The 24,832-nt window shown below is 36.4% G+C and overlaps 1 protein-coding gene across 2 annotated transcripts; it reads right to left on the bottom strand.

The window, feature by feature from the left end:
• Nucleotides 1–3,869: 3,869 nt before the first annotated feature.
• LOC139120669 (rRNA N(6)-adenosine-methyltransferase ZCCHC4-like) lies at nt 3,870–23,574 on the bottom strand. Of its 2 annotated transcripts, XM_070685195.1 has the most exons (12): nt 23,375–23,574; nt 21,376–21,577; nt 20,346–20,532; nt 19,933–20,024; nt 19,411–19,495; nt 13,908–14,124; nt 13,022–13,125; nt 12,591–12,709; nt 11,919–12,046; nt 9,663–9,819; nt 4,357–4,571; nt 3,870–3,975 (listed from the first exon to the last, which is right to left on the bottom strand). In XM_070685195.1, the coding sequence occupies exons 1-11, from the start codon at nt 23,469–23,471 to the stop codon at nt 4,370–4,372; spliced, it is 1,590 nt and encodes a 529-aa protein (XP_070541296.1). In that variant the 5' UTR covers nt 23,472–23,574; the 3' UTR covers nt 3,870–3,975; nt 4,357–4,369. The 2 variants fall into 2 exon arrangements, with proteins under 2 accessions (XP_070541296.1, XP_070541295.1); XM_070685194.1 differs by lacking the exon at nt 3,870–3,975 and having other exon boundaries at nt 4,281–4,571.
• Nucleotides 23,575–24,832: the final 1,258 nt, after the last annotated feature.

The raw sequence follows: 24,832 nt of genomic DNA, 5'->3' as shown, positions 1-24,832 counted from the left end.
CTGCGACAAATATAAATAGGAAACTTATCACCAATGAAAGTTTGAAGGGATGGACTGCCGGAGCTCCCTACTATTAAAACAATCTTCACCGACCTAGTAACCGCATACTATTCAGACATTTCAACAGTTTTGCCCACAAACGCTCATATTAAATTGCTACCATGGTAATTCTGTAAGGATGTTTTATGGGCTCCGACCGTTCATAATCTCATCAACTCTATAAAAAGTGGTGTTTATTTAACGAGTGTGTTTGTGATCATGACATTAAAATTCGATTACTACTTGTAATGCTGCAATTGTCGTTTTCGTAAAAATAGAAAGAATCGGCATGATAAACCCAGAGGACAATAATTCTTCCGACGTAATTCAGTCTTGTAGAGGTAAAGAGGGAGGCTATTACGAGTACTCTGCAAAAGAGGTGGTCTGCAGTACCTCTTCCCTAGGAGGTGTTATTATGAACGCGGCCTTATACCCCTTACGTGATCGGTTTTAATATCCTGCAGATGTTACTCCCTGGTACAAGCAGGGTCCCTTTATCTAGGGCCGGTCGTGGTACAAGCTTCACTTGAAATGTTTAAAAATGTAAAGCTCGTTAATTTTACAATAACGCAAACTTCGGGTTGACATTTAAGTAGTATAGAATAAAATAAAATGCTAGTCGACCTTTCCGTGTTAAGGTAGTATGCACCTCAAAAGTGAAAGACAAACTTTTGCTCAAACTTTCCTAAACGAAACTTTCAACCATTCTCTTACCAAGTAAATAAAGAATAAAATTCAGTGGTTACGGTGCAAAGTTTGGCACTATAATAACAAATATACACTCGCCGATATTTTATATTTTAAATGGCTGCCATCCCTGCGTTAACTCAAAAGGGGAAAATAAAATTTTCGATTTCGAAAAACTAAGATTATAGCAATAGGTTTTCTTACTCAAAGAGTTTTAAAATGAACCCCACGAGAGGTAGATCAGAAGAGAACAGGAGAAATTTGAGAGTCTGGAAATCTGTCCCAGAGGCACGCTCTACTTTAAAACTGAAGGAGATGAATAACATATTTGACATGGCACAGTAATGGTTTGCTATTTCAGAATGACTGTATCATAATTATTATCAACCATGAAGGGCCACAAAGCAATTTGAAATCGTTTATAAGTGATCAGAAAAATATGATGGGATGGTGCCTCATTCCTTTTGCTTGAATGACTGGATCAAAATGATTGAATTCAAGATTTTACATCATACTGCACAACAGGCTTCATTGGACACATTTTAGTAAATCCACGAGTACTAACATACCTATTGTGGAATATTGATGGGCACTGATGTCATTGTCTGCAGATAAATTTGTTTTAATGAGTTCCTTTGGTTTTTAATGGCACTGTAAATCATGCTACTGACTTTAAAACCTCTGAGTTTCCAATTCATTTGTTTTTAGGTATTCAAAGAAGTCTGAAAGCTGTGAACGACTTGGAGTCAGCGACTGTACTTGCATCATGTACAGGACCCATTGAGGCAAACCTGCACATTATTCACAAGTTGTGTAGGTCACCTTATTAGTGGAAGATATGCCTTGAACTTTGTAACAGCTGTTATCTTTAAGTGTTATCTGCAGTTTTGTGGCCAAATGTTGAGTGTAATATGCTCTACATACTAATATTCAAATCAGGTAGCTGTGTAAGAAGCTAGTGAGCAACTGAAGTCATATCCAATGAAAGGGCTAAGATTCCTCCTGAGGGCCCCTAAATTCAAAATATACCAATTTTGCCTGACTGGCAAAATCTCCCATGATTTCGTTTTCTAGAATGTTTACTTTAAAATAATCTGGTAACCTTTAAAAAATTGTGGTCAAAAGGTTACAATGACCTTTCTCCAATTGTCAATGAGCAGCATGAGAGCAAACTGGGTAGTTAAGGTACTAGTATGCGCCTCCAAAGTGGAACACTTATACTTTCGCTCAAACTTTCCTCAAGGAATCTTTCAATCATACTCTTTCCAAATCAAGAATAAAAATCGGGGGTCACTGTGCAAATTTTGGTACTACAGAAACAAAGAACTCAAGATTTATCGATATTTAAAATTCAAAATGGCAGCTATCCCTGTGTTAGCTCTATGGAGGATAATAAAACTTTCAAATTTCAAAAATCTAAGCTGGTGAGAAGTTTTCTTACAACAAGAGCATTAAAGGGACAAAGTTGCCCATTTTTCATTAATTTTATTTGATACGAGATACTATTTATATTTTTTGACATGTTGAAAGATACTGAATGAATGAGTGACTAAACATATATTCGACCTCAGTTTTGACAAATTAAATGAAACCAGCGCGAAAATGAATTAATGGTCATGACCATTAATTCAGTTTTGCAATGGTTTCATGTATCGTGTCTGAAACCGGGGTTGAACATATTGATAGTCAATCATTCATTCAGAATCTTTCAACATGTCAAACAATATAAGTAGTATATCATATCAAACAAAATTAATGAAAAATGGGTGACTTTGTCCCTTTAAAATGAACCCCCACAAGTGGTATATCAGAAAAGAATTGTGAAAGTTTTAGAGTCCGAATATCTGTCCCCGAGGTGCGTTCTACCTTAACTTAGTAGATGTATCAATGAATATAAACATTTGTATATGTATATAATCTATACATGTACTGTAGATATTCCACCTCAACTCATGACCTGTATTGGCTGCTAATAAAATCCTATCTTGTACTGTGATGCAAGGGCATGTTACAAAGATCACTAGGAGTCATGGTACTTTTTCACTGATAAATGACCAAACGATTACAGTAAACAGTTTTATCAGACATTCTTGAAATACTCTGATTCAAGAGGTCTCTACAAACTTAGTACCACTTGGGTAGGATGAACTGAATGTAATTTGACTCACAAATCTTACTTCAGTTCAAAACACTTCTGTCTTTTTAATATTTTCAGAGTAAAATCTGCTTTACCATGAAAGGAAAGTTATAATAGATAAAAAAGCTTTAAAGTGAGATGTGTGTAGAGAAGGTACCATTCGTGAAACTGTTGAAAGATATCAGAAGAATGCAATCACATTACAGTTTCTAGAGATGGCAAGTCTACACTCACCAAAGAGATCTCTTCAAAATTAATCCTAAAATTTGTAACAGTGGCAAAAAATGAGACTTCACAAATCATTGTTCCTGTCTTACCTCTTAAAGATGAGTTGCATTTAAGTTGTAGCACACATCACACTTTTTAAATGAGAACTCTTGTCATTTCTATTTTCTTAATCCACTTCACCAGATGCATTATTTTTGCTAATTTTTGTACTGCATATCACTTGTTTCTGAAATAAATAAACCTCACACCTCCTATATTTACAAATATGGTATACGTAAAAGTAGGGATGGAATTTTTTGGTGTTTTGAAAGCTAACTTCACTTTCGAGATTAAAAAAACTGGCTTGAACCAATATCACCAAACTTTATTACCATTTTGAATTTATGTTCAATTTCAACCAATTGTTAGTGGCTATCTCAGATTGGTGCATGAGTTGAAATCACAATATTCACTTTGAGGGATGGCAGTTCTTAGATAAATTAATAATTCTGCCTGCTAACTACAGGATTCTGAATTACAAAGAAAACTGAAAACTAGGAAAAACATCCATCACTCCTTTTTATACTGACTGTGTCACTCAAAAAAAAATTATAGAACAGAATATTGTTACTTATACATAATCCTGTCACTGTAAGCAGATCAATTCAATGGTCAATGAAACAAATCCCTAGCATGCTCTTTGCTTGATGTGAACACTTTATACTTTTGAACTCATTTTGTGCAGCACTTGGTGATTTGGATCTAAACTGTGACAAGCCGCATATCGTTTGTCAAACACATGTGACAGTCAAAGATGTTTGTTGAACCACAGACCATACGTGACAGATAGAGATGTCCCTTGCAGGTAGTTGTACGTTGACATTGTTCAGCTACCTACAATGTACCTATGACATGATCAGAGTAACCAGTCGTGACAACATCAGATTCTATGTAAATATAGTATGCAGGGATTTTTGAACCTGATACAACATACAATGAAATCCCATCAGGGACCAGCACACACCCAGCATTGCTCTTATCTGGTCAGTGAACGGTCAAAGACTGCATTAGGACAAGCAAACTAGATTAAGGGACACGGTGAACTGATACTGAGGTAGACACACACAAATCGTGAATGGATTTCACCCACATTTGACAAATGAATGGATTTCTCTACAAATTTCATGAAAACATGTTCACAGCAGACATATTCAGATTTAATTTTTTTTATTGATATAAGAAAAATGAAGATTTCAATAAACATTCCACATGATTTACAATTGTACCTTATGATTCATTCTATTTCTTCTTTTTACTTTTCACAGACTTGAACCTCCTTTTATTTCTATGACATTTCTGTTTTCTCCACCTGTGTTTACATGATTCTATCTTGTCATCATCAACGGCTCTAGGCTGCGGTCTCTTTGTCTTCTTAATGTTGTTACTAGACCTCTCTGACTGTGGATCAAGCAAGTGTCCTTGGGATGGGTTGTGGTGTTTTCTACAAGCGGGAAAGAAAAACACAGAATTATAGAACGTGGTTAAAATTTGTATTTTTACCAAAGGGTGACTCTAGATGAGGAATGGGCTGAAAAAATAAACTTGTTAACATGATTGTGTGTTCACATATTGTATCAATAAATCAAAATTCAAATACTGTTCTTTCTGAAGCGTTCCATGGGCTCAGTGTTTTCTTACCAATCACAAGATACTGGTCAGTTTCATTCATAGGTTGCACCAATTTATATCACTGGACAGTGTCTCATAAACTGAATATTACCAGCTTTTCTCAAATTACTGGTTTAAAATATTAAGTTTTGATGAAATTGTACAAAAAAAACCCTTGGCAAAATAATGGAATATTTCTATGTCCTGGAACAAAAGAGGTTCCAAAATATTTGACAGATAGGGGTTTGAACGGATCCAGACCGGAAACCGAAAAATCCCATAGGTAAATATCTAACTCCAATTGCCTGTATTGCTAAAACCCTACAAGAATTAATGTTAGTGGCATAATCTACAGGGACTCTGTACCAAACTAATTTTGCATAGTTTGTCTCCATGTTTCTGCCACCACTCATTGAACAAGACCAAGATGTAATCGATCCCCTAATCTGTAATCTAGTGAGAATGCTGGGTAGAGCAAAATATCATCTGGCAAAGGAAATCATAATTCAGAAGGCCGCCATGACACTAACAATGAAAGTCCATCTTGGATAAAACAAACCAACACTATACTATAATCAAACTGATTTGCAAGGCCATCTACAGCAACTATTGTTAAAATAACACATGAAACCGGCGAAAGGTTAAAAAAAAGAAAAAACATTTTTTTCAAAACAGCCTTTCACAGTATGTTTTTCAACATCAGAAAGCAGGCACTAGTATTGACCCGAAAGCTATTTCAAAATGCAGCATAATTAAGCGTTCAGAACTCTGGTCAGGGATGGGTCAATTAGGACACCACACATTGGATCACGGACTCATGGAGTCAGTCAACAAGAATTGTCCCTATCACTTAAGAATCTGGCCTCTCCTTGTAGAGGGAAGATGACTCGTCATAAAACCAAAAGTTCGGGTGATTGATCTACACACCAAAAAACAACTGTTAACGCAACACATGAACCAGCGAAAGGTTAAACAACAGAATATTTCTTGAAACAGCCTTTGACAACAAACTTCTCTAACTTTGATAAAACCAGCAATTTAAGCTTGAAATATGCTCCAATATGAAAACACAAAGCGTCCAGAGCTCCGGTCGAAGATGAGTCAATTATGACACCACACACGGGATGGCACACATATAGAGTTAGTCAACAGTGATTGACTCCGTCAACTTGATAACAAATCTGGCTTCTCCTCTTAGAGGGAAGATGATTATCATCAAACTAAAAGGAGGGCAATACATAATAGTATAGGGCGACTGATGAAGGGACCCCATTTTGGTCCTGAAACACGGTTAGGAAATATCACAAACATAAAACTGATTTTTTGAGGACCCAGGTCACATGACTAAAGTTAAATCACTACTGATTGATTCACCAGTGTCTTGCCATGTATTCCATACAAAATAACTAGAGTGATCAACTCATTAACTGTATCATACCACTAGTAACAGTAGATCTAATGTGTGAAGTTGCCTTAATCTCCTTTCTTTCAATTTGAGTAAACTTGTTGTGCAGATGCATTAGGGCATGTGGACCTATGATAAACTCTTTGAGTGCCAAAGTCAATTTTTGTTACCTTTATAAAAATTACAAAAGTCAATTTTTTTTCAGAGTTTTGACAAAATTTTGATAAAAAACTTTAGCCAATAAAATGTGATATCCCTGAGGTCCTAAATTATCAAAAAACATTACAGAAAAATTTAAAAAATTGTAAAATGTTGCACTAAAATTTTGGTGGGAAAGCATTACAACACTCAAAGGGTTAAAGACTATATACATGTTTACCATTTATTATAATGGACATATCATAGACAGCGACACCAACGTTCAATACTGATTGCACTCTACTATCAAGGATTCACATTACGTAAAACAACAATTACATAATTAAAGTACTTGTTGATTTATGGAGTGTACTTATCGATTACACAAATCCCTCTACACCATACAAGTATGACACACTGCCAGAAAATGGTCTAAGTTCGGCGGCTCATCGCAGATGCAGCGGTATGTCAAGAAATAATTACAGTACTTGCTGATTAACTAAGTGTACTAGTACATTTTTATCACACGAACCCCTCAAAGACATGACTCTCTGCCAGAAATTATGTAAAAAGGTCTAAGTTGGTAGCAAATCGCAGACACAGTGGTATGTTGCTGAGTGATACATGTAAGGTGAGAGCTAATAATTGATAAAGTCTTGAGGACAGTGTGCACGGATGATATGCTGTCTGATGTTAATGATATCTGATATATGGAAATAAAACAATTTGAAATGTTCATATCAAAATGATATCTGAAGTGAAACATGGGGGACAAGTAGCTCTTCAGAACTACATCACATGTGACATTTTCAGTTTGGTACGATCACATTTACATGTGTCAGAAAGAACTCATGTTTAAGGTTGCACAAACTTCAAAATCACTTCAGTTCTGTACTGGTGCAGGTTTACATGTACTTGTGTAGCATGTGACCTCCAGGTTGAAGTTCAGAAGAAATGGTGTATCTCAGATACATGTCATGATATTGACATAAATAACCCTGTTTATAACAGACCTTAATATGGTACGGCATGACCTGATGTTACAGACAAGGAACTTAGATCTACCTGTCCATTTAGATAAAATAGGACCAAAGTACAGCCTGATGGTAGGCACCACACCCAGACTGATTCATCTTCCCGATCAGCTCTTATTAAAATGATAGATGAACCACTCCTGAATGGTAAACAACAAGGTCAAAGTCGATAAAATATTTACCACTGCTGCTATGGCAACTAAGCTTTGTACTGCTTTATCAAGCGGTTTGGTCAGATTAAAAATGTCACCAGTTTGATCAACCTCGGTTGCTCAAATGCAAGATAACCTATATATCTTTCATATTTGAATTAATGATGGTTAATTTTTAGCATGGAAATCTACTATGCTACTAGTAGAACGGATGCCTATTATATCTAAACTTTATACAGACATGATAGATCTCTGTCCTCCAATGATGACGTCTTTTGACATCATCAAGATTCATTCATCAATATCATATGATGTCACTGTCAGAAAATATTTTGTGAATCTCTGAGAAATTTCAAGAGATGCATCCTAAAATATGACGTTGATGTGGGTTGACCATGCACAATAATATTCATTGGTTTATTTAAAATGGCTGGTATGGAAAATTTCAAAATATCAGGGGTGTGAAAACCACTCTCAAAGGAACCTCTTTGCAAAATCTACTCCATACAAAATTGACTGAAAGGTGTGAATTTCATCACCTGAGAGAGAAGTTGGGAAGAGAACCTCTGCAGTAGTTATACACACATGGCTGGTTTGGTTTAAATTTTACCTCCAAAGAGGGAAGCTGGTGAGCGCGGGCTCCTCTTTGGCGGTAAAATTCACTCATCGTGTTTGGTTGAAATTTGACAGACATAACTTGGTCACTAAAGCATGCATGTTTGATGCATCGGACAGTTATCTGTTGATATGAGACCCTATCAAAAAGTCAACATGTTCCCAATGTCAGACTTGATCTTCTCCATGTCATGGTAAAGCCATCAAAGATTTTGACAATTCATCAAAAGACAAAAAATGTCTTGCTTGGTAAAAATTCAATGTCCACCATACTTCACAGTGATTTCTATATTGTGACACTTAGATTTCAATGTTTTCTGATTCGGGGATATCATTCGGTGATCAACATTTGTCAAACATTTGAAATGTTCCATGATAAAGACCTTTTCATTGCTCTTTACCAGTTATCCAGATATTTCAGTTCGTCTAGATTGGAAATGTTGTTCTAAATGAACTGTTTTACTGATGATCATCTGGTTTCTATACATGTAATCAACGGTAACATATGGCTTAAAACTACGAGAACAAAAAGTTGGAAAACAAAATTATAGCATCGGATTAAAAACTGTTGGAAAAGATCAAATATGAAATAAAATGGTTGACTTGAGAAGTATACAATGTTTGAAATTTTTTTAATGCTTTCAGAAACATATGTTCAGTCTGCAGTGTGTTGACATGGCTATAACAAAAGCACAAAACCATACACATTTTTTATTTAGATACAACTTCCTTGCAAATATACTGTATGCCTGTGAACAATACAAAACATTCAAAGACATAAGACTATCTGCAATGTTTCAATATAAACTACATACTCAGATTGGCTGCTTCATTTCAACAATATACTCAGAAACAACGACATAATGATTACAGATATTCCCCCTCTATCGCTTTCACGGTAAAAAGTTTAGAATCTATTTGACCTTTGTTGAGGGGATTGATAATGAAAATTGTTATCCAGAAAGAAAAGTGACAAAGAGTTATTTGATACGTAGAATGTTGCATACATGTGTATATTGTGCTTGTATGTAACAATTGGCATGATTTACACATTTTTTACATGTTTGGCGTGTGGTATTGTCCAAAGTGGTTTTATTTTGACCAATTTTGAAGTATTGCCAAGAATTATGGAATTATTGAAGAAATCAGCCTAAAAGTCAAAGCATCTGATTTTGATGATATAAATCAGTGTTTTTGAATGACTGCAACAACTTGCTACTCTCCTACATTACACGCTTCAAAACTGTGAATTCATGATTTCAAAACATTATTTCTCTTTGACAGCTCATTAGAACTTCACATTATCACCATAGCAAGATATTCCTTGTTCCGATTTGTAGAATTCTAGTATTTTGAGTTCATTTGTAGTAGCTACCGCAAGTCTTTTTACAAAAGTTGCTACATGAATATTAGAAGCAACATCACACATCTGGAAAGGTACCTCACTACAATTGTACCTGACTGTCCACTGTCCACACAACCTCAGTTATTTGAAGCTAACATCAATTTCCATAAGCAACTCATGCCTTTAAATTTCAATTTTCCAATATCTCTCTCATGAATAGAACAATGCTGTATACCTTTTCTTCTGAAGTCTATCACTTCTGACAGTCTGAGGGCACTGTCTTCTCTTGTGCGTTGGATCACCACAGATATGGCAGCCAATCAGAGCTTTGTTGGTGACGCAGACATGATCTGGTAATTCACACTGGTTGCAGCTACTACAATGGACACGACCTGCAAACCATGATGACATAATAGAGTTTAGAATTACAATCACTGGACAGTGGGGCAAATAGATCACACAGGCAAAATGTTTATTTCAGAAACACTTTCAGAATCATCAATTTTTTTTGAGCAAATTTTGTCATGAAGCCTAAAAAATTTAGTTGGTCTTTTACATTGATAATTTTCATGAAGATTGGAATATCTTTTGAAAGTTAAAGCGAATGAAAAATTCCTGACAGAAAAACCCCTTCATTGTCAAAATATTGATCAGTTTCACTATTTTGTGAATATAATTTTCTGTTCCATTGGTTATATACATGTAGCTTTCTTTTACATACTTATTATGACATAAAGTTGCAAGGAATATGAAATTCATAGCCAAACCGAAATGCCTTGCATAGATGCTTCTGATTGACATGACATTTACTGTAACAAATGTGTGTAGTTATCTTCAGGTATGGATTTAAAAGATACGGTAAATTATTTCTGACTGGTTTGAAAAAGTACCAAGCAGCTTGATAACTATCAACAATATGGAGCAAATGTAAAGCCTCATTTGTGTTTTTTTCAGTATTCAGTTGACAACAAATCTTGAAATAATTGAACAAAATATTAACACAAAATTGACAAGATAGCAGTACCATTTTGAAGGTTTTCATTTTTAGAAAGAAAATGTTATTGACAGGTTATTATTGACAAGATGATGCTGTGAGCTCATAATTTGTTCACACCATGATCTCTCTAATGACTCAATCCCATAGATCATATCGTTTCTCAATAATCTCCAATGAAGTCTACTATAAACCCTTTGAGAATCAAAGTCAATATTTGTCACCCTTATACATGTAAAATATACCTCGTCAATTTTTGTTAGATTTTTGCCAAAATTTTGATAAAAAACTGTGGCTGATGAGATGTTGTGTTCATTTGGTCCAAAATTATCAGAAAAATTACATAAAAGTTCATAAAATTTGGTAAAATGTTGCACTAAAATTTTGATGGGAAAAAATACAGCACTCATTTGGTTAAAGAAGGAGCTCTAAATTATCAGTCATGAGATGTGTGTATATAGCAATATCCTTTTAAATTTATGATCATTTTAGTTTGCTGACAAGCAACCCAAAATATTTACATGTTGCCATGGGCAGAGTAGATTTTAATTGGTAATTCTATACAGCAGATTTCTTATTTGTTGTGACTTCACAAAACAATATTATGAAAAGCTTACTGGTATTTGGCAAGATTAAATTTTAACTCGCTGAGAAACTTTGTCACACCAACTAGAAGATAAATACATGTACAGTACTTTACATAACACCTCTGAAAGCAAACAGAAACTTCTGGAACAATCTATTCACATTTTCAGATCTATGTATCAACTTTTCCTTCGAACAGAAAAAACTGAATTTGTATCTTCTGCTGCACTCACAAAGATTGTGTACAAAAACAGAAAAATGTACATTCAGAACTTTTCTGCTGTAAATTAGTCCTTCAAATCTTTATTGAGAGAAGTGTAATTGCTGACTCCACGACTAGCACATTTTTCACCAATGGCAGTATAAAGTCCATCTGTGAGACCAGGAACAGTTTAACAATTATATTCAAATGTTGGCATGCAATAAAGGGCATGAATGTGTATATGCAAATCAAGACTGATAGAATTCTTTTAAATGTCAACAAAATGTAATTTGTCAAACTTCAACAGCAAATGAGTAAGATATTTCAGCTGACTGATAACATGCTGATGATGAAATACAAAATGATCTGTATAGATCAAAGAGGTATCATCTATTCACAATCTAAATAAATCATTGACATTGTTAAAAATAAACATCACTGAGGAGGGAACTCTCACTACTATAAAATTTGTAACAACCATTTATGCATGGTGTATTAGACATTACATAAATCATATTCATAGGTAGACTGAAGGTTGGAATGGACTGTTGTAGAACCCATTCATTTACACAAAAATAAAACAGATTTACCAGAGTACCCCTTGTACATTTAACCACATTCATTGATTTATCCTTACATTCATTGCAGTACAATTTACCTCGCGTCTCATACAAACTTTGGTAAAGTGTCGAAAACTGATCAATTCTCACCTGGTTTAACACATCTACTGCACTGATCACAATGTGTGTAAGTTCTCCCATCTTTTGAAGTGCACTGGTCACATTTTAGACAGTGGACATTGACCGATGAAACATACCTCTGACATTTTACACAAAACCTGACAAAAATAACCGACAAAAATTACAGAAAATTATGATCACTCTGAATCTGTGGATTTTAGAAATATTGTCAACTAGAAACACTGCCCTGTGAACACTGCACTCTTTGTGTAAAATTTATCAGTTGATTCTATCCATTTCGAAGAAAATGACACAGTCGGGAAAATGTCATGAATTGCTGTTTGTTTCACTATAAAAACAAATTCTTTGAATAGGACTCAGTGGATGATTGACGGGAAATTTCTGACAGCCTTGCATTGGGACATACTCGAAACATAGATTAACCTTTGAAACATTATTTCAGAAAATACACACGTACATGCATACTCGTGTCGTGTAATAATAAGCTATATTTACCTTTTCATATCAAAGTTAGGATTTGAAAGATAGCTCAGAGAAAGAACGCAAATAACCAATAAGTATAAAAATTCTTGGTTATTTGCATTCTTTCTGAGGTCCAATGGGAAATTTTTATAGAGAAAATAAAAAACAAACAAACAAGGATATAGGAAAACTGAGACGGTGTCAACCTGACAACTGTACCTGTAGCCTTCTTCTTCAGGTAAGACAAACTCTATTGGTGAAATATTGGTGAAGTGTCGGACTGGTGACCCTTTGTTTGTTTTGTCACATTGAAATAATGTATGATTGTCATAAGCAACCTGTCAACATAAAAAAGTAGAATGACCGGTCATTCTCTAAAATGTGAATGACAACAATAACACACAAACATGTTATTCAGCATTTTGGCATTTAGTTTAAATTTAATAAGATTTCACAGTTGTTCTTATGTAAAACAATTCACTAAATTTCGAAATCTGTGCATAACATGTAATTACAGAAGCACCATGGTAAATTGTAGCAGATCTTCTACAATGGTAGTGACAGCAGACTGAATGTCTTGTCAAGTTCAATATGATGGTAAGACCAGTATGGCTGGAAATGTCCTATTGGATAATTAAACTTGCAGTTACCTTGTAATCTGACATATGAAATGATGGAAGACATTGCAAAATTCTGAACTCCAGGAAATACGGAAAAGTCCAAATAACAGGAAGCTCTTTGCTTGAACAGGAATCTGAAAGTATAAACATTCATAAAAAAGAATAATATCAACAATATTTTGTTATAATTGGAGAAAAAAGCATTTTTTTTTTAAAGTTTAAAATTATAACATTCCTTGCTCCTTGAACCCTTTCACCACCATGGTTTTGCCCAAACCCATTGTTATCAATGGTGATTGTGGACCTGTTTACAGGGAATTGGGGGTGAACAGGTTAAAGGGATACAGTCGTCGGAACTACACTCAAAGGTCGTATGGGACCCATACGACCAATGGAAACACAGTATCCAGATACGATGGTGATTCATGAAAGTTAAAACATGTCTGTCATAATTACATCTGTAATTTAAATGTTGCCGCTATGATGATATGGTGCATCTAGATATTGTCCACGAAATACATTATTTGTAACCAAGAAATTCGCACAGGCGCAGTTCCGACAACTATTTCCCTTCAAACAACGGCTTATTTTATGGCATATGCCAAATGAGGCCTTTTTCATTTCACAATTCGTTCAGACCAAGTCATTGTAATCGTCAATACCTATACAGTAGACTGAATGATGGGGAGCGTTGGCCACGATCCTGAAATGACATTCAGGTACTAGGTATGTGTTTTGTTGACACATTGGTGTATCAGAATCATATTTAATCTGAAAACTAAATCAATTTTGACAAGGCATCAGGTCCTTTGATGTGTATCAAAAGTCCCTGCAAATTAAACCACATTGCGGTAAGGTTAACAATGGGTCTCTAAATGCGCATAAGACCACCTAGTATTAGAATTTACCCTATTACCTGATGTCCCTTCTTTCCACCATCCCATGATCCTTTTCACAGTAAATGCTAGAACCTCAACCAGACCTCCAAATGGTGGGTCTGTAACCATGACGACACCTTCCCCACCATCCCTGTTCAGAAATTCTTGACAATTTTTCTGACATCCTTCTCCGTCAAAGAAGTAATGATTAAACATGTTGTACCTGCTGAAATGTTCTGGGGAATAAAATTGATACTGAAACAAAAAACAGACCATTATTTGAAGAGTTTGTATCCTTATTATTTTAATAACTATCATGATCAGCTATGTTAGGAAGTAAAGGACATTTCTGTGCAAAGTTAATGAAAATGACTCCTTGTCTAATCACTTACTGAGGTTATGTACTTTATTTCTATATGTATTGAACTTGCTTCAAATATTGCCTCACAGCAATATATTCTTAAGGTAAAGGGCGACGAATTCGGATGCGCACACGCTTTAGAACGTTTCTGCGCAGATTTAACTCCAGCCTGTCGCAAATGGGTTACTTTGTAGCGCATGTATTTAACATCACCTGTCATTGTTGAAATTGCGCTTTTACCAAATTTTTTGACCCAGTCTCTTAGAAATACATGTGCCCTATAATTTTGTCATATTTTGACCCCCTAGGAAGCTGATTTTTATTCAAAACGAGCGAAAAATTAACATTCTCTCCCATTTACATGGCGCATATTACCCATTCACCTGGAGATATTGTAAAAAGTAGCGTGGTGACACCCTTTTATTAAAAGTTTAAACTAAATGGTATTATGTCAGGATTTTATTCGCCAAGTTTGCTCAAAATGACACCATTCAAAGCGACAGGAAGAAAGTTCGAAAATTATGTAGTGATATAATTTCGATATCGTCATTTTGTAATCGATACTTATGTAAAAATTTCTTTACAAACATCATGAAAACTATACATTCGATAGATATGGATCTTAAGTCTTGGTATTTATTAAAATTAACTCATTTGCTAAGCTTTTTATAATTGCTTTCTTTAGTTTAAGTGAATTATATCATTTTTATTTATTTCTAACGACGCCATTTTAACGTCCGTTTCCATGGAAACGAGCGTGGTGACCCCCATTTTTTATTTTATTTTTGCACTTGCACAACTTCAAAGAATATTTGTGCAAAGTTTCAAAAAAATGACACCACAACTTAATTTTGACGTAATTCGTAGTACTTCACCTTAAACACATCTAAAAGGTGAAATGAAAGAAAAAAAAATCCAAAAAATTATCCTGGTCTATGCATTAAGTGTGTACAAGAAGAAAAAAGTTCAAAGAAAACGTCTAAAAAACAGCCTTTCGTTTTGCCAAAAACTCGATCTCCAAGACTGACCCAGAATCAGTTTGCATTACGGGAAGGCTCCATTAACTTAGGAATACCCTACTTCCCTATGAGGATCAATTTCACAGACCTGCCTTTCCTACAATGGCACTACAATGGCACAAGCTGGATAAGATAAACACAGCAATGGAACATTCACACCTTGAGGGATTAAAAGTCTTCTGTTTGTCACCAGAGTTGGTCAGGCAAGGACTCGGGTTTCAGGTACCATGCAAGTTAATGCAGTCTTCCCCTAATGGTCAATCGATTTCTAAATTCGCTACCAGAGGGCGTTTAGTGACGTCATGTTAGTCAAACATAATGTCGCTCAGTGACAGCGAGAACAGTTCAGACTATTCAGACCTCGAAAACTTAGCCAGAGAACAACGGTATTCTGGCCAAATACTCTCAATATTTCATTCTTTTCTATTAATTCAATAACATGAAAGACCAGGTTTGAAAATAAAAAGCGCATAACTCTGTAAATGACTCTGTACATTTGCGCACAAGAGAAGAATCTATTGAGAGGTAAATAACATGAAATTGAACCCAGACAAAACAAAAGACATGCTAATCTGTTTTAGGAAAGACAAACCAGACATTCCAAAAATTGTCATATGTAAATGGATCGGTCATAGAAAGGGTAAAGGTCCAAAAACTCCTTGGAGTTATAATAAATGATACACTCTCTTGGTCTGATCACATTAATTACATTTACAACAAGGCTTCAAAACGTCTGTATTTTCTCAACCTCCTTGAAAGATCAGGGTTGAGAACAAAGCATTTACAAACATATTACATGTCAATCATAAGACCCGTGGTCGAGTATGCATGTCCCTTATGGCATAATGGCCTCACATCAGAAAAAACCAGCCTTCTTGAATCAGTTCAAAAGAGAGCATTTCGAATTATATATCCAGGGAAGTCTTACCAAGAATCTATTACAACTAAATGCAACACATTGCATCAGAGAAGAGAGAAGTTATGTCATTCTTTCTTTCATAAAATTTGTATTGATACTGACAAGTTGAACTACTTAATCAACCCAGTCTCCACCAGAAAGACTCGTCACTCCAAACAATATGCTACTCCTAGGTGTCGTACACAAAGGTTTAAGAATAGTTTATCCCCTACTCTCTTTACAATTATCAAAGATAGCTTTCCTTTTTTATATGTATGTGCTTTTAGAACCACTTTTTATAATGTTTATGACTTTTAACAAAGCAATTTTAATATGCACCATTTAATCTGTGTAATTTTTTATTTATAAGAATTCAACCTGTCTGCACTTCTATGATCTGGTTGCAAAAACGTTTAATAATAATAAATAATAATAATAAAGAAATTACAGATACCATTCGCTATTGTGTCAAGGCTACAACACCCCGTACTAGCGCGTTGAAGCAATCGAGGTACTCCAGGTAATGCTGAAAAGTCTTTACAACCAGTGACGCCGGCTAATGATCGACATGGCCGAAGTATTCCAATCCCGTTCCCGGTCACGAAGGCTAAGGAGACTGCATTCGCGGACGCAGGAACTTCTTGACTCCCTGAACTTGGACATCGATATCATCCACGGGATGTCGGAGATACTTTGCCGGTGCGCCGGCCATGGCCTGATACTGAAGCAGTATACTGATCATTACATGATCAAAAATCAAACGGCCCCAAAAAGAGATCATCCGTTCAATAATATTAAGATTATCACTGGCACTCACAGAAAACTATACTTGTTCATTTGTTTTACACACAGTGCAAGCAAGCATTCTCAAAAATTGGCGCATTCATGTCACACATTTTGCTACTTTTTGCAGTCAGTGTTCTAAACCGCAGCATGCTATGCTGCGACATTGAAGTGGCGGCGATGCCAAACGAGCCGAATTTTGCAGGATTGTGGGGCTCTTAACTTATTAAAATTTTCATCACTTTGTGTTTGAAAACATAATGGTCTAAACCACTGAAAATATGAAAAATACAATTATTATTTCTGTCATAGGAAGGACTGTCTACTTGACACTAAACAAGTAACTTGCAGTTCTAAATGCTAAACACGACTGAGGTCGGATTTTTTTCGCCTACATTTCAATTTTTCTTTAAAATTACGACTGAATTGTACACGCAATCATCAATGACTCCGATACAAAATGTAATGCCAGTGTCACAGTTAAAAGTAATAGTCTAAGATAAAGAAAGGGAAAACATGGGACCGGCCTGCTGATAATTTCCTCTCGCCGACGTTTCTGCATGAACCTTTATGCGTGGACGATCGATATTGTACACATACACCTCTCCGATCTAGCTGGAGTACTTGCCTGACGAGGAGCCTTCAAATGGTTTTCATCAGTATTGTGGTAATAAAAAAGTGTTGGAATAGCATCCGGCTTCTGGCGGAATGACTTTTTTGTAATCCAATTAATGCTATGATGCTCGGAGTGCACCGAACACATGCACAGCTGTGAGTATTGACTCGGCTGCCAATATTTTCTCCGGACTGCTTCTTTCTGCGTCGCGGCTCTGTAGGGAAGCTAAAAAAGCTTGCTCCTGACCCTGTACAGTTATTGCCCTGCAACTCCCTGGCTGGTTGTGTTGGGGGAGTGGGGATATGGGGGCCCCCACTCCCCCAACACGACCAGCCGAAGAGTGGCAGGGCTATGGAACCGCAGCAATGAATAGCAAGCATGCCACTTGTGTTTGACTCACATGACGTCACTGACCACAGAACCGGAAGTAAGGACGTTTGCGGGCATTTCAAATTGCGTTTTGTGGGCGGGGCTGACACCCAACTACATTTTCGAGAAATGCGATTATTTTTCGCATCGCCGACAATTTTTTTATCATAATGAGCATATGTGAGATAGGATAAACAAAATGCTATAGTTTTTGCAAATTTGAAAATTATTCTTTCATTTCACCTTAAAATTGATATGGTGTGTACATTGTACCTGTCTCTCACTATGACAACTATGAGCCTTGATACCATCTCAGTAATTAAATAATGCAGCTGACGCAAATCTCTGTAAGCATTTAGAAAGGTATATGGTTATTAAATTATTAATATTATTGTCATTCTTGTCTCTGAGGATCTGTAGCTAGCACCCAGGACAAGAAGGGAGGCCCAGTGATAGGTACATCCTGCCAAATGGGACTAATGTAAGTTTCTGTATTCATCACCAGATGCTATACAGTAAACTGTGGATCGTCATGAACACCTAGGGGATTGGCTTTTTCGTATACAATTCTGATTACACCATTTCCCCTCAGTGGAATCTCCTTCTTAGGGATGAATGTGGCAGTCTCAAATAATTAAAATAATAAAGTGCAAACACTTTTGGCTTGCTTTTTGCTTTCTTTCTGTTGTTCCGTTTACCCAACAGTTGTGTAAAGTCTCATGTACTCAAGCAATCAAGCAATCCTAAAACTCAACAAAACATTACGTTCATTTCGGTGACACCAATCACAAGTCAACACACGGTGCTCAGTGCTCGTACAGCTTTTACCTATCATAAAACTAACTTAACAATTTTACATGCTTTTCACACAGGATCAAGTACACCAGTGTTAGTTGAATTTCAGAGTGCTCTTGAAGCCTGATCAACTTGACACTTTTTGATGACTGAGTGTGACATGAATCAGAATAAAGCACACATTAGCCAGAACACCTACACAGCGACTATGTTAAGAGCTTCTTTATAACAGCGGAATAGCTGTGACACAATACTTGAAGCCAGTTCAATACATCTTGAGACTAAGAACACATCTGAAACCTAGGTTAGTGATTTTATTAAGATATTGATCATCTCATTATCAATTTAACATTGAACAGTTGATCAATAAATACATGTACATTGTTGACAAATGTCAACCAATGAGGAAGAGGGTCATTACAGGATTAAGGTTAGAATTATTAATTATAGGGGCAATCTTTAAGTGCAGACCCTGAGTTGATGGAATTTGACAGAAACTATACCATCAGCTGAGCAGATGGATGGAAGAGATATCCATCATGGAAGGAGGTGGCGAGAGTATTTGTTGGCCAAAGTGTATGAAGGCACTACTATAGGCAGAGGGGTGAGAGGTATCCAATGCAGGGGAAGGGGGTCAGGAATGATTCTACACTTGTGTATTTAGTAGGGAAGAATCTGCTGTGAACAGTAATAAACTTACATATCGATGATCAATATCAAGCAAAAGACTTTCCAATCCGGTATCATCCTTGCTGCCTTTCAGACTCAAAATCATTTCATGAAGTCTGTTAATAAAACACAGAAATTGTCAAAGAATAGAAATATACCACACAAATAACATACCGCCCATTCTGGTTGAATCACACGTCATGAGCTATATGCTATAATTTCATCTGAAATGATGTTAAAGTAAGCACAGACTGACTTTATATATCTGATTTTGTCAGGGAAAGGGCAACATTGAAAATTCTATGATGATAATTTAACAAATATATTCTGGATTATCATACAGTAAATATCATACCTAATCAGCGTCTTGTGTGTTTTTTGTTTTTCATTAAGTTTATTAACAATGCAAACATTTTGTTGAAGTGCAAAATCAAATTTCTAAGACATAATTGTCTCAGCATACAATGAAACTTTGTTTAATACATCATATTAAAAGATTAGCTTGGATATTTTTGAAAAACTTTGGATTGAGACAATGAAATTTTACTTCTACCTTGGTGTTCCAATACACAGAACCCTGTTGAAACCCAGCCTCTGTATGGTTGACACCAGAAAAGTGACTGCATTCTGATTAAACAGGTATTGCTGCAATGAAAATTTGTGATTGTTTCAGATAATGTGTGAAATCACAAGTGGTTACAATCTAAACACTCAATTTATAGGCAATAAAAAGTTATTTGTGAACAGACAATACAGTAAATACCTTGTACACAGTTTTCTGTACATAACACTCAGCACATTTTGTTAATAAAATTGACATTCATTCTCTCTACTTTATTTCTCAATTGTAACTGTTTATGAGAGATTCATGATAACATTTGACAAACAACAAAGAAAACCAGCATGAAAATACAGCATATAAAGTGAAGTAGGTAAGTATAATGTATGTACAAATAGACCACTCACAGCATTTGTTTTCTTATCTACAAGAGGATCCAAGAGATAGCTTGGTTTCTTAAGGTCTTCCTCAGACAACCCTGTGATGACTCTGTGGTTTTTGTGTCCTTGCTGAGCCTCTTCTTCAACTAGCAACAGACTGCACTCATGACAGTAACACCGCTTGCAAGGAGGCAAATTCAGTAAGTCCTTGTATCTACAAAAACCAACAAAAAGGACAAATGTGAAAAAATTTGTCTTCAATAAACTCCAAATTTATGTTACATTTGTGATTTGCAGAGACAAAACTGCACATGTATTATTGTATGTACACTGTATATTCTGATTCAAAATATTCCTGTATAGCACATTGAATTTGTGAAAATCATATTAACAGCATTAACACTCACAGTGATGTACCAGTACTTCTATCAAACCCATACTCAGTTCAATCTTGGATTTACTGTATGTTCATGAATGGCAATGAAACATTCAGTCTAATATAAATACATGGAAAGGACTATTTATGGAAGAGACTGTTATCCATGTTCTGATAAATATAAGTTTGAAATATGGTTCCTTCGTAAGGACAATACACTGCACACTCAAAGTACACTGGGTCTATTTTCCTTATGAAGACAACCATGTTTTCTCTGAGGATGCTTCTTCAGTTTATAAATTTGGGACTTCCTATGATTATTTCAATTTGTAAAATTGTTCAGTGAGAGGCCATCACTCTTCCGTCTTACCAAGAACACATTCTCATTGGACAGGTAAGTACAAGTATTCTGTGAATGAGGAACATGTTGGAGATATTGTAAAACACTTTGAAACAGCTCCATGATTTTTTTAGCAAAATGACAATTTGTATTGAATTGGTGGGATCTTAATTTAGCTAACAATACACTTGGGCTATTGTTATTATGTAGGGAAATGTTTGAATAAGCTCAATCTCAAATTAACCAATCCTTGACTCCAGATAAATTAGCTAAATGGCATGCTAGCTTAACAAGACATGTTTTACACTACTACATGATATCCATTGGTACATGTAGCTCACCTTTTGTAGTAATCTAAATGTTTGAATGGTGGTTGTTTAGATTGGTTATGTTGGTATCTGACTTCCTGTCGAACAGCTGATACCTTGTCATCTTCATACTGGAAAAAATTGCAGTCCTTTCGATCTCTGCATGCTGAGCAGGCAAAAAATTTACGACCCGATTTCCCGCCTTGAAAATATCTCTCAAACAAGAGAGTTGGCCCTGGAATGAAAGTGACACAGGCTGATATCAATCCTTGAAGCCCTGGTGACATTTGACATCATGTGAAAATTTACTAAAATACGGGGTTCAAAGAGTGAAAAAAAATTCAGGAAATGTAACTTCTCTTAGACTTGACCTCATTGATTTGGTGTTGTGCAGGTAATTGTTAATCTCTGGGTTACATTTGGTAGAGCAAGGTGAAAGCATAGCATTGATTGCCATTGTACATGTGCTACCAAAGTACAGCATCAGATGCGACTGTTTTTAACAGAAATATGGACAGATTACTTTATTTTGTTATTGTTGTGACCGTGTTTTAATACTGATGATTGTAACAACAGCCCTGACATTAAGGAGGAAACAACAGCCCTGACATAAGGAGACAAACTAGTATTGTCACCTTGTAAGCACATTGCCAATTTTGTTCAATGCTCGCAGTGCTTTGCTTTCCAGTGGAAGAGAGTAACCCAATGCATAGCTGCAAAATGTAGCTCTACGGTGAGGCGGTCGGTGAGTTTTGGTTTTTGCGACCTCGCTCACCAGTAGAGCTACAATGCTGAAGGCCCTGAAGCATACAAAATAAGCACGCTGCACATGGCACGGCATTTTGATGTAAAATCCCATATATTTACTGCATTTGGTCATACTGATTTATCACTACTGAAGATTAAACACTATACTACACTAACCTTTTCGTGTATAGGGTTTGCTATTTGTTCAAATACGTCGACCGCGTTCCTAAAACATTTCTTGGAGCCGCAATTACCAACTTCGGTAATGGCGGCTCCAGAAACACGCTGAATGTTTATGGAACGCGATCGATGTGTCTGTGCTAATACCAAACCCCATAAACGACAAGGTTAGTGTAGTATAGTGTTTAGTCTTCAGTAGTGATAAATCGGTACGACCAAATGCAGTAAATATGTGGGATTTTACATGAAAATGCCGCGTCATGTGTGGCGCGCTTATTTTGTATGCTACAGGGCCTTCGGCATTGTAGCTCTACTGGTGAGCGAGGTCGCAAAACCAAAACTCACCGGTACCGACCGCCTCACCATAGAGCTACAATTTTGCAGCTACCCAAGCACTACACCACACTGTTCAGGATAGTCGTGGGGCCATGAGCACTGGGAAGACACCAGCATGTTCAATCACTACACAGTTCTTTGGTCACACAAAGGCACATTTTGTGTATCAAAACGGCTGGATGGCTTTTGAAGCAAGTTGCATGATTTTGAACATGTTGCCATATAACAAGAAAAGTGTGACGAGGTCAAAGTGACCAGGGTAACGGGGATAATGAAATCTACCACTAAAGCAAAGTCACACATAGACAGTACTTACTGTCTATGATACACAAAGAGGCTTATTTAAACCGGAAGTCGGTAATGGCGGCTCCCAGAAATGTTTATGGCCGCGAAGGCCGCTGTACGCACGAGAAATGCATAATCTCTTATAGAGCGGCCTTAGCCGTGTATCGAACCACTGAAGACTACATGCATTGGAGTGTCTCCAAATTCACTGTCGCTTGTGAACCGATACATGATGGCCGAAGTGTGGTATGCAAATATTGCATACCACACAGCGGCCGTCGTGTATCGACGGTTCACAAGCGACTGTGCATAAATAGGCATCTACGTAACGTCGCATTTGCACTGCTTGATCTTGGATGTTCAGTCGGTTTAACTTGGCTTGATCGCGTGATCATGGGTAGAAAACCTCCCTGGAGTGACCAAAGAGACAGTTCAGAGAGATCACGATGGAGCCTCAAAGCTCAAGAACAGATCAGTAACTTACCGTGTGGACAATGGGGAGCATTTTTCATAATATCTTCGTCTAAAACAACATCGACACCTAAAGATGTGTCGCCGAAGCGATTATTATTCGATGACATCGCCTTGCAGGGTGTGATATTGTCCTGACTGCCACGGAAGACAATTTAACGACAGAATAACAGGGCATGAGAGCGGACGACAACTAACACATGTGCAGTTACCTTTGACCTGCACATTGCGCATTTCTGATGACGTAGAACACATGAACAAGTTTCCCAGTAAAGGAAGCCGTAAAAAATACTTGTGTCCTGTGCTGTGTACAATACCGTTGAAATGCTATTGCATAATTCTGACAGTATTAAACACAACTGAACTTATAAATTATGTGACAGTAAATAAAAATAATTATGTTTTGTAGATTCAATGCTTTCAGGGAAGAACTTTGTGAAAAACGGGAGAAATGACACTGACAGGCCAATTGGCCTAACTAGTTCTTTTTGGCCTCAGTACACAGCTCGTATGTCGGCATGATAGTTTTCTAAACAACGAATTCGAAGGACGATGTGTCAACTAAAATATTCTTTTAATTTTTGTTTTGAAATATGACGTATGATAAATAACAATAAGTACTTACATGTGTAGCCATACATCTGCTGTGGGCGGAACTTAAAAAAAATTAACCTGTGGAATGGCTTTGAAAAGTGACCCTTCCAATTGAACGTATACGAATGAAATCCGTGTAAGAGCATGGTGTGAGATGGGAAAGCGCGTGTTCTAACCCTCCTGAGAAAATATTTTGCAGTTCCAACTTTGAATAGGCCTACTCATAGGCCTAATAAGCTTAGCAGCCAAGGGCATGGTTAATAGGGGTGAACCATTTGATATCGCGAGGGGGTCTGGAAGATTTATGTGAAAAAAAAAATTTAAAAATCCAGCCAAGGATGCAGAAAAAAAGATTGCTAGCAGATATGAAGTAAAAAATTACGCACCGACAATTATTTTCAGTCATTACTTTCCATTTTCGGCGCTCCATTTTCATAACATCTAATTTCATTCTATTAGGCCTAAAGCCCTGTTGTGTTATTTTACACGTGCCAAGTTTTCAGTTTTTACACATTAAGTAGTAGTATTTATTTGTTGTGCTTCTGTCACAGTTTCTCTTCCTTGAACTCCAGAAAACATCTGGAATACTCAATTCATTGTCTGCACTAGACACCTGATGTCTATTGTTGTTCTTCACAGTCGTGTACCAGTCTTGTTATGAATTGTCAACAAAAGTATTTGTTGTACATAAAGGGGTTTCCACACCTACCCACCCTTACCCTAAATATTGAATGTTTTCGGAACTCCTTTTTTTCAATTTCTAACAACTTTAAGCACAATATTCGCAATGCAATTTGACTAGAGGCTAGGCAAAGGAGCAGTTACGCGCCCTCACAGAGACCATGGATAGGCCTAGACCTACTTAACAATTTACATA

Source organism: Ptychodera flava, chromosome 20 (genome assembly GCF_041260155.1).
Source record: "Ptychodera flava strain L36383 chromosome 20, AS_Pfla_20210202, whole genome shotgun sequence".
Taxonomy (NCBI): Eukaryota; Metazoa; Hemichordata; class Enteropneusta; family Ptychoderidae; genus Ptychodera; species Ptychodera flava.
The sequence above is the reverse complement of the archived record's forward strand: the minus strand, read 5'-3'. Positions and strand labels throughout refer to the sequence as shown.

Bases quoted from the DNA above. Each gene is read 5' to 3' on its own strand.
- LOC139120669 (XM_070685195.1), bottom strand. From the start codon at position 23,471: ATGTCATCGAATAATAATCGCTTCGGCGACACATCTTTAGGTGTCGAT. The intron at 12,047-12,590 runs GTACAGTTGTCA...TATTTTTGTCAG, and splicing joins CCTGAAGAAGAAGGCTACAG to GTTTTGTGTAAAATGTCAGA. The intron at 4,572-9,662 runs GTATACAGCATT...TCCCGCTTGTAG, and splicing joins GATAGACTTCAGAAGAAAAG to AAAACACCACAACCCATCCC.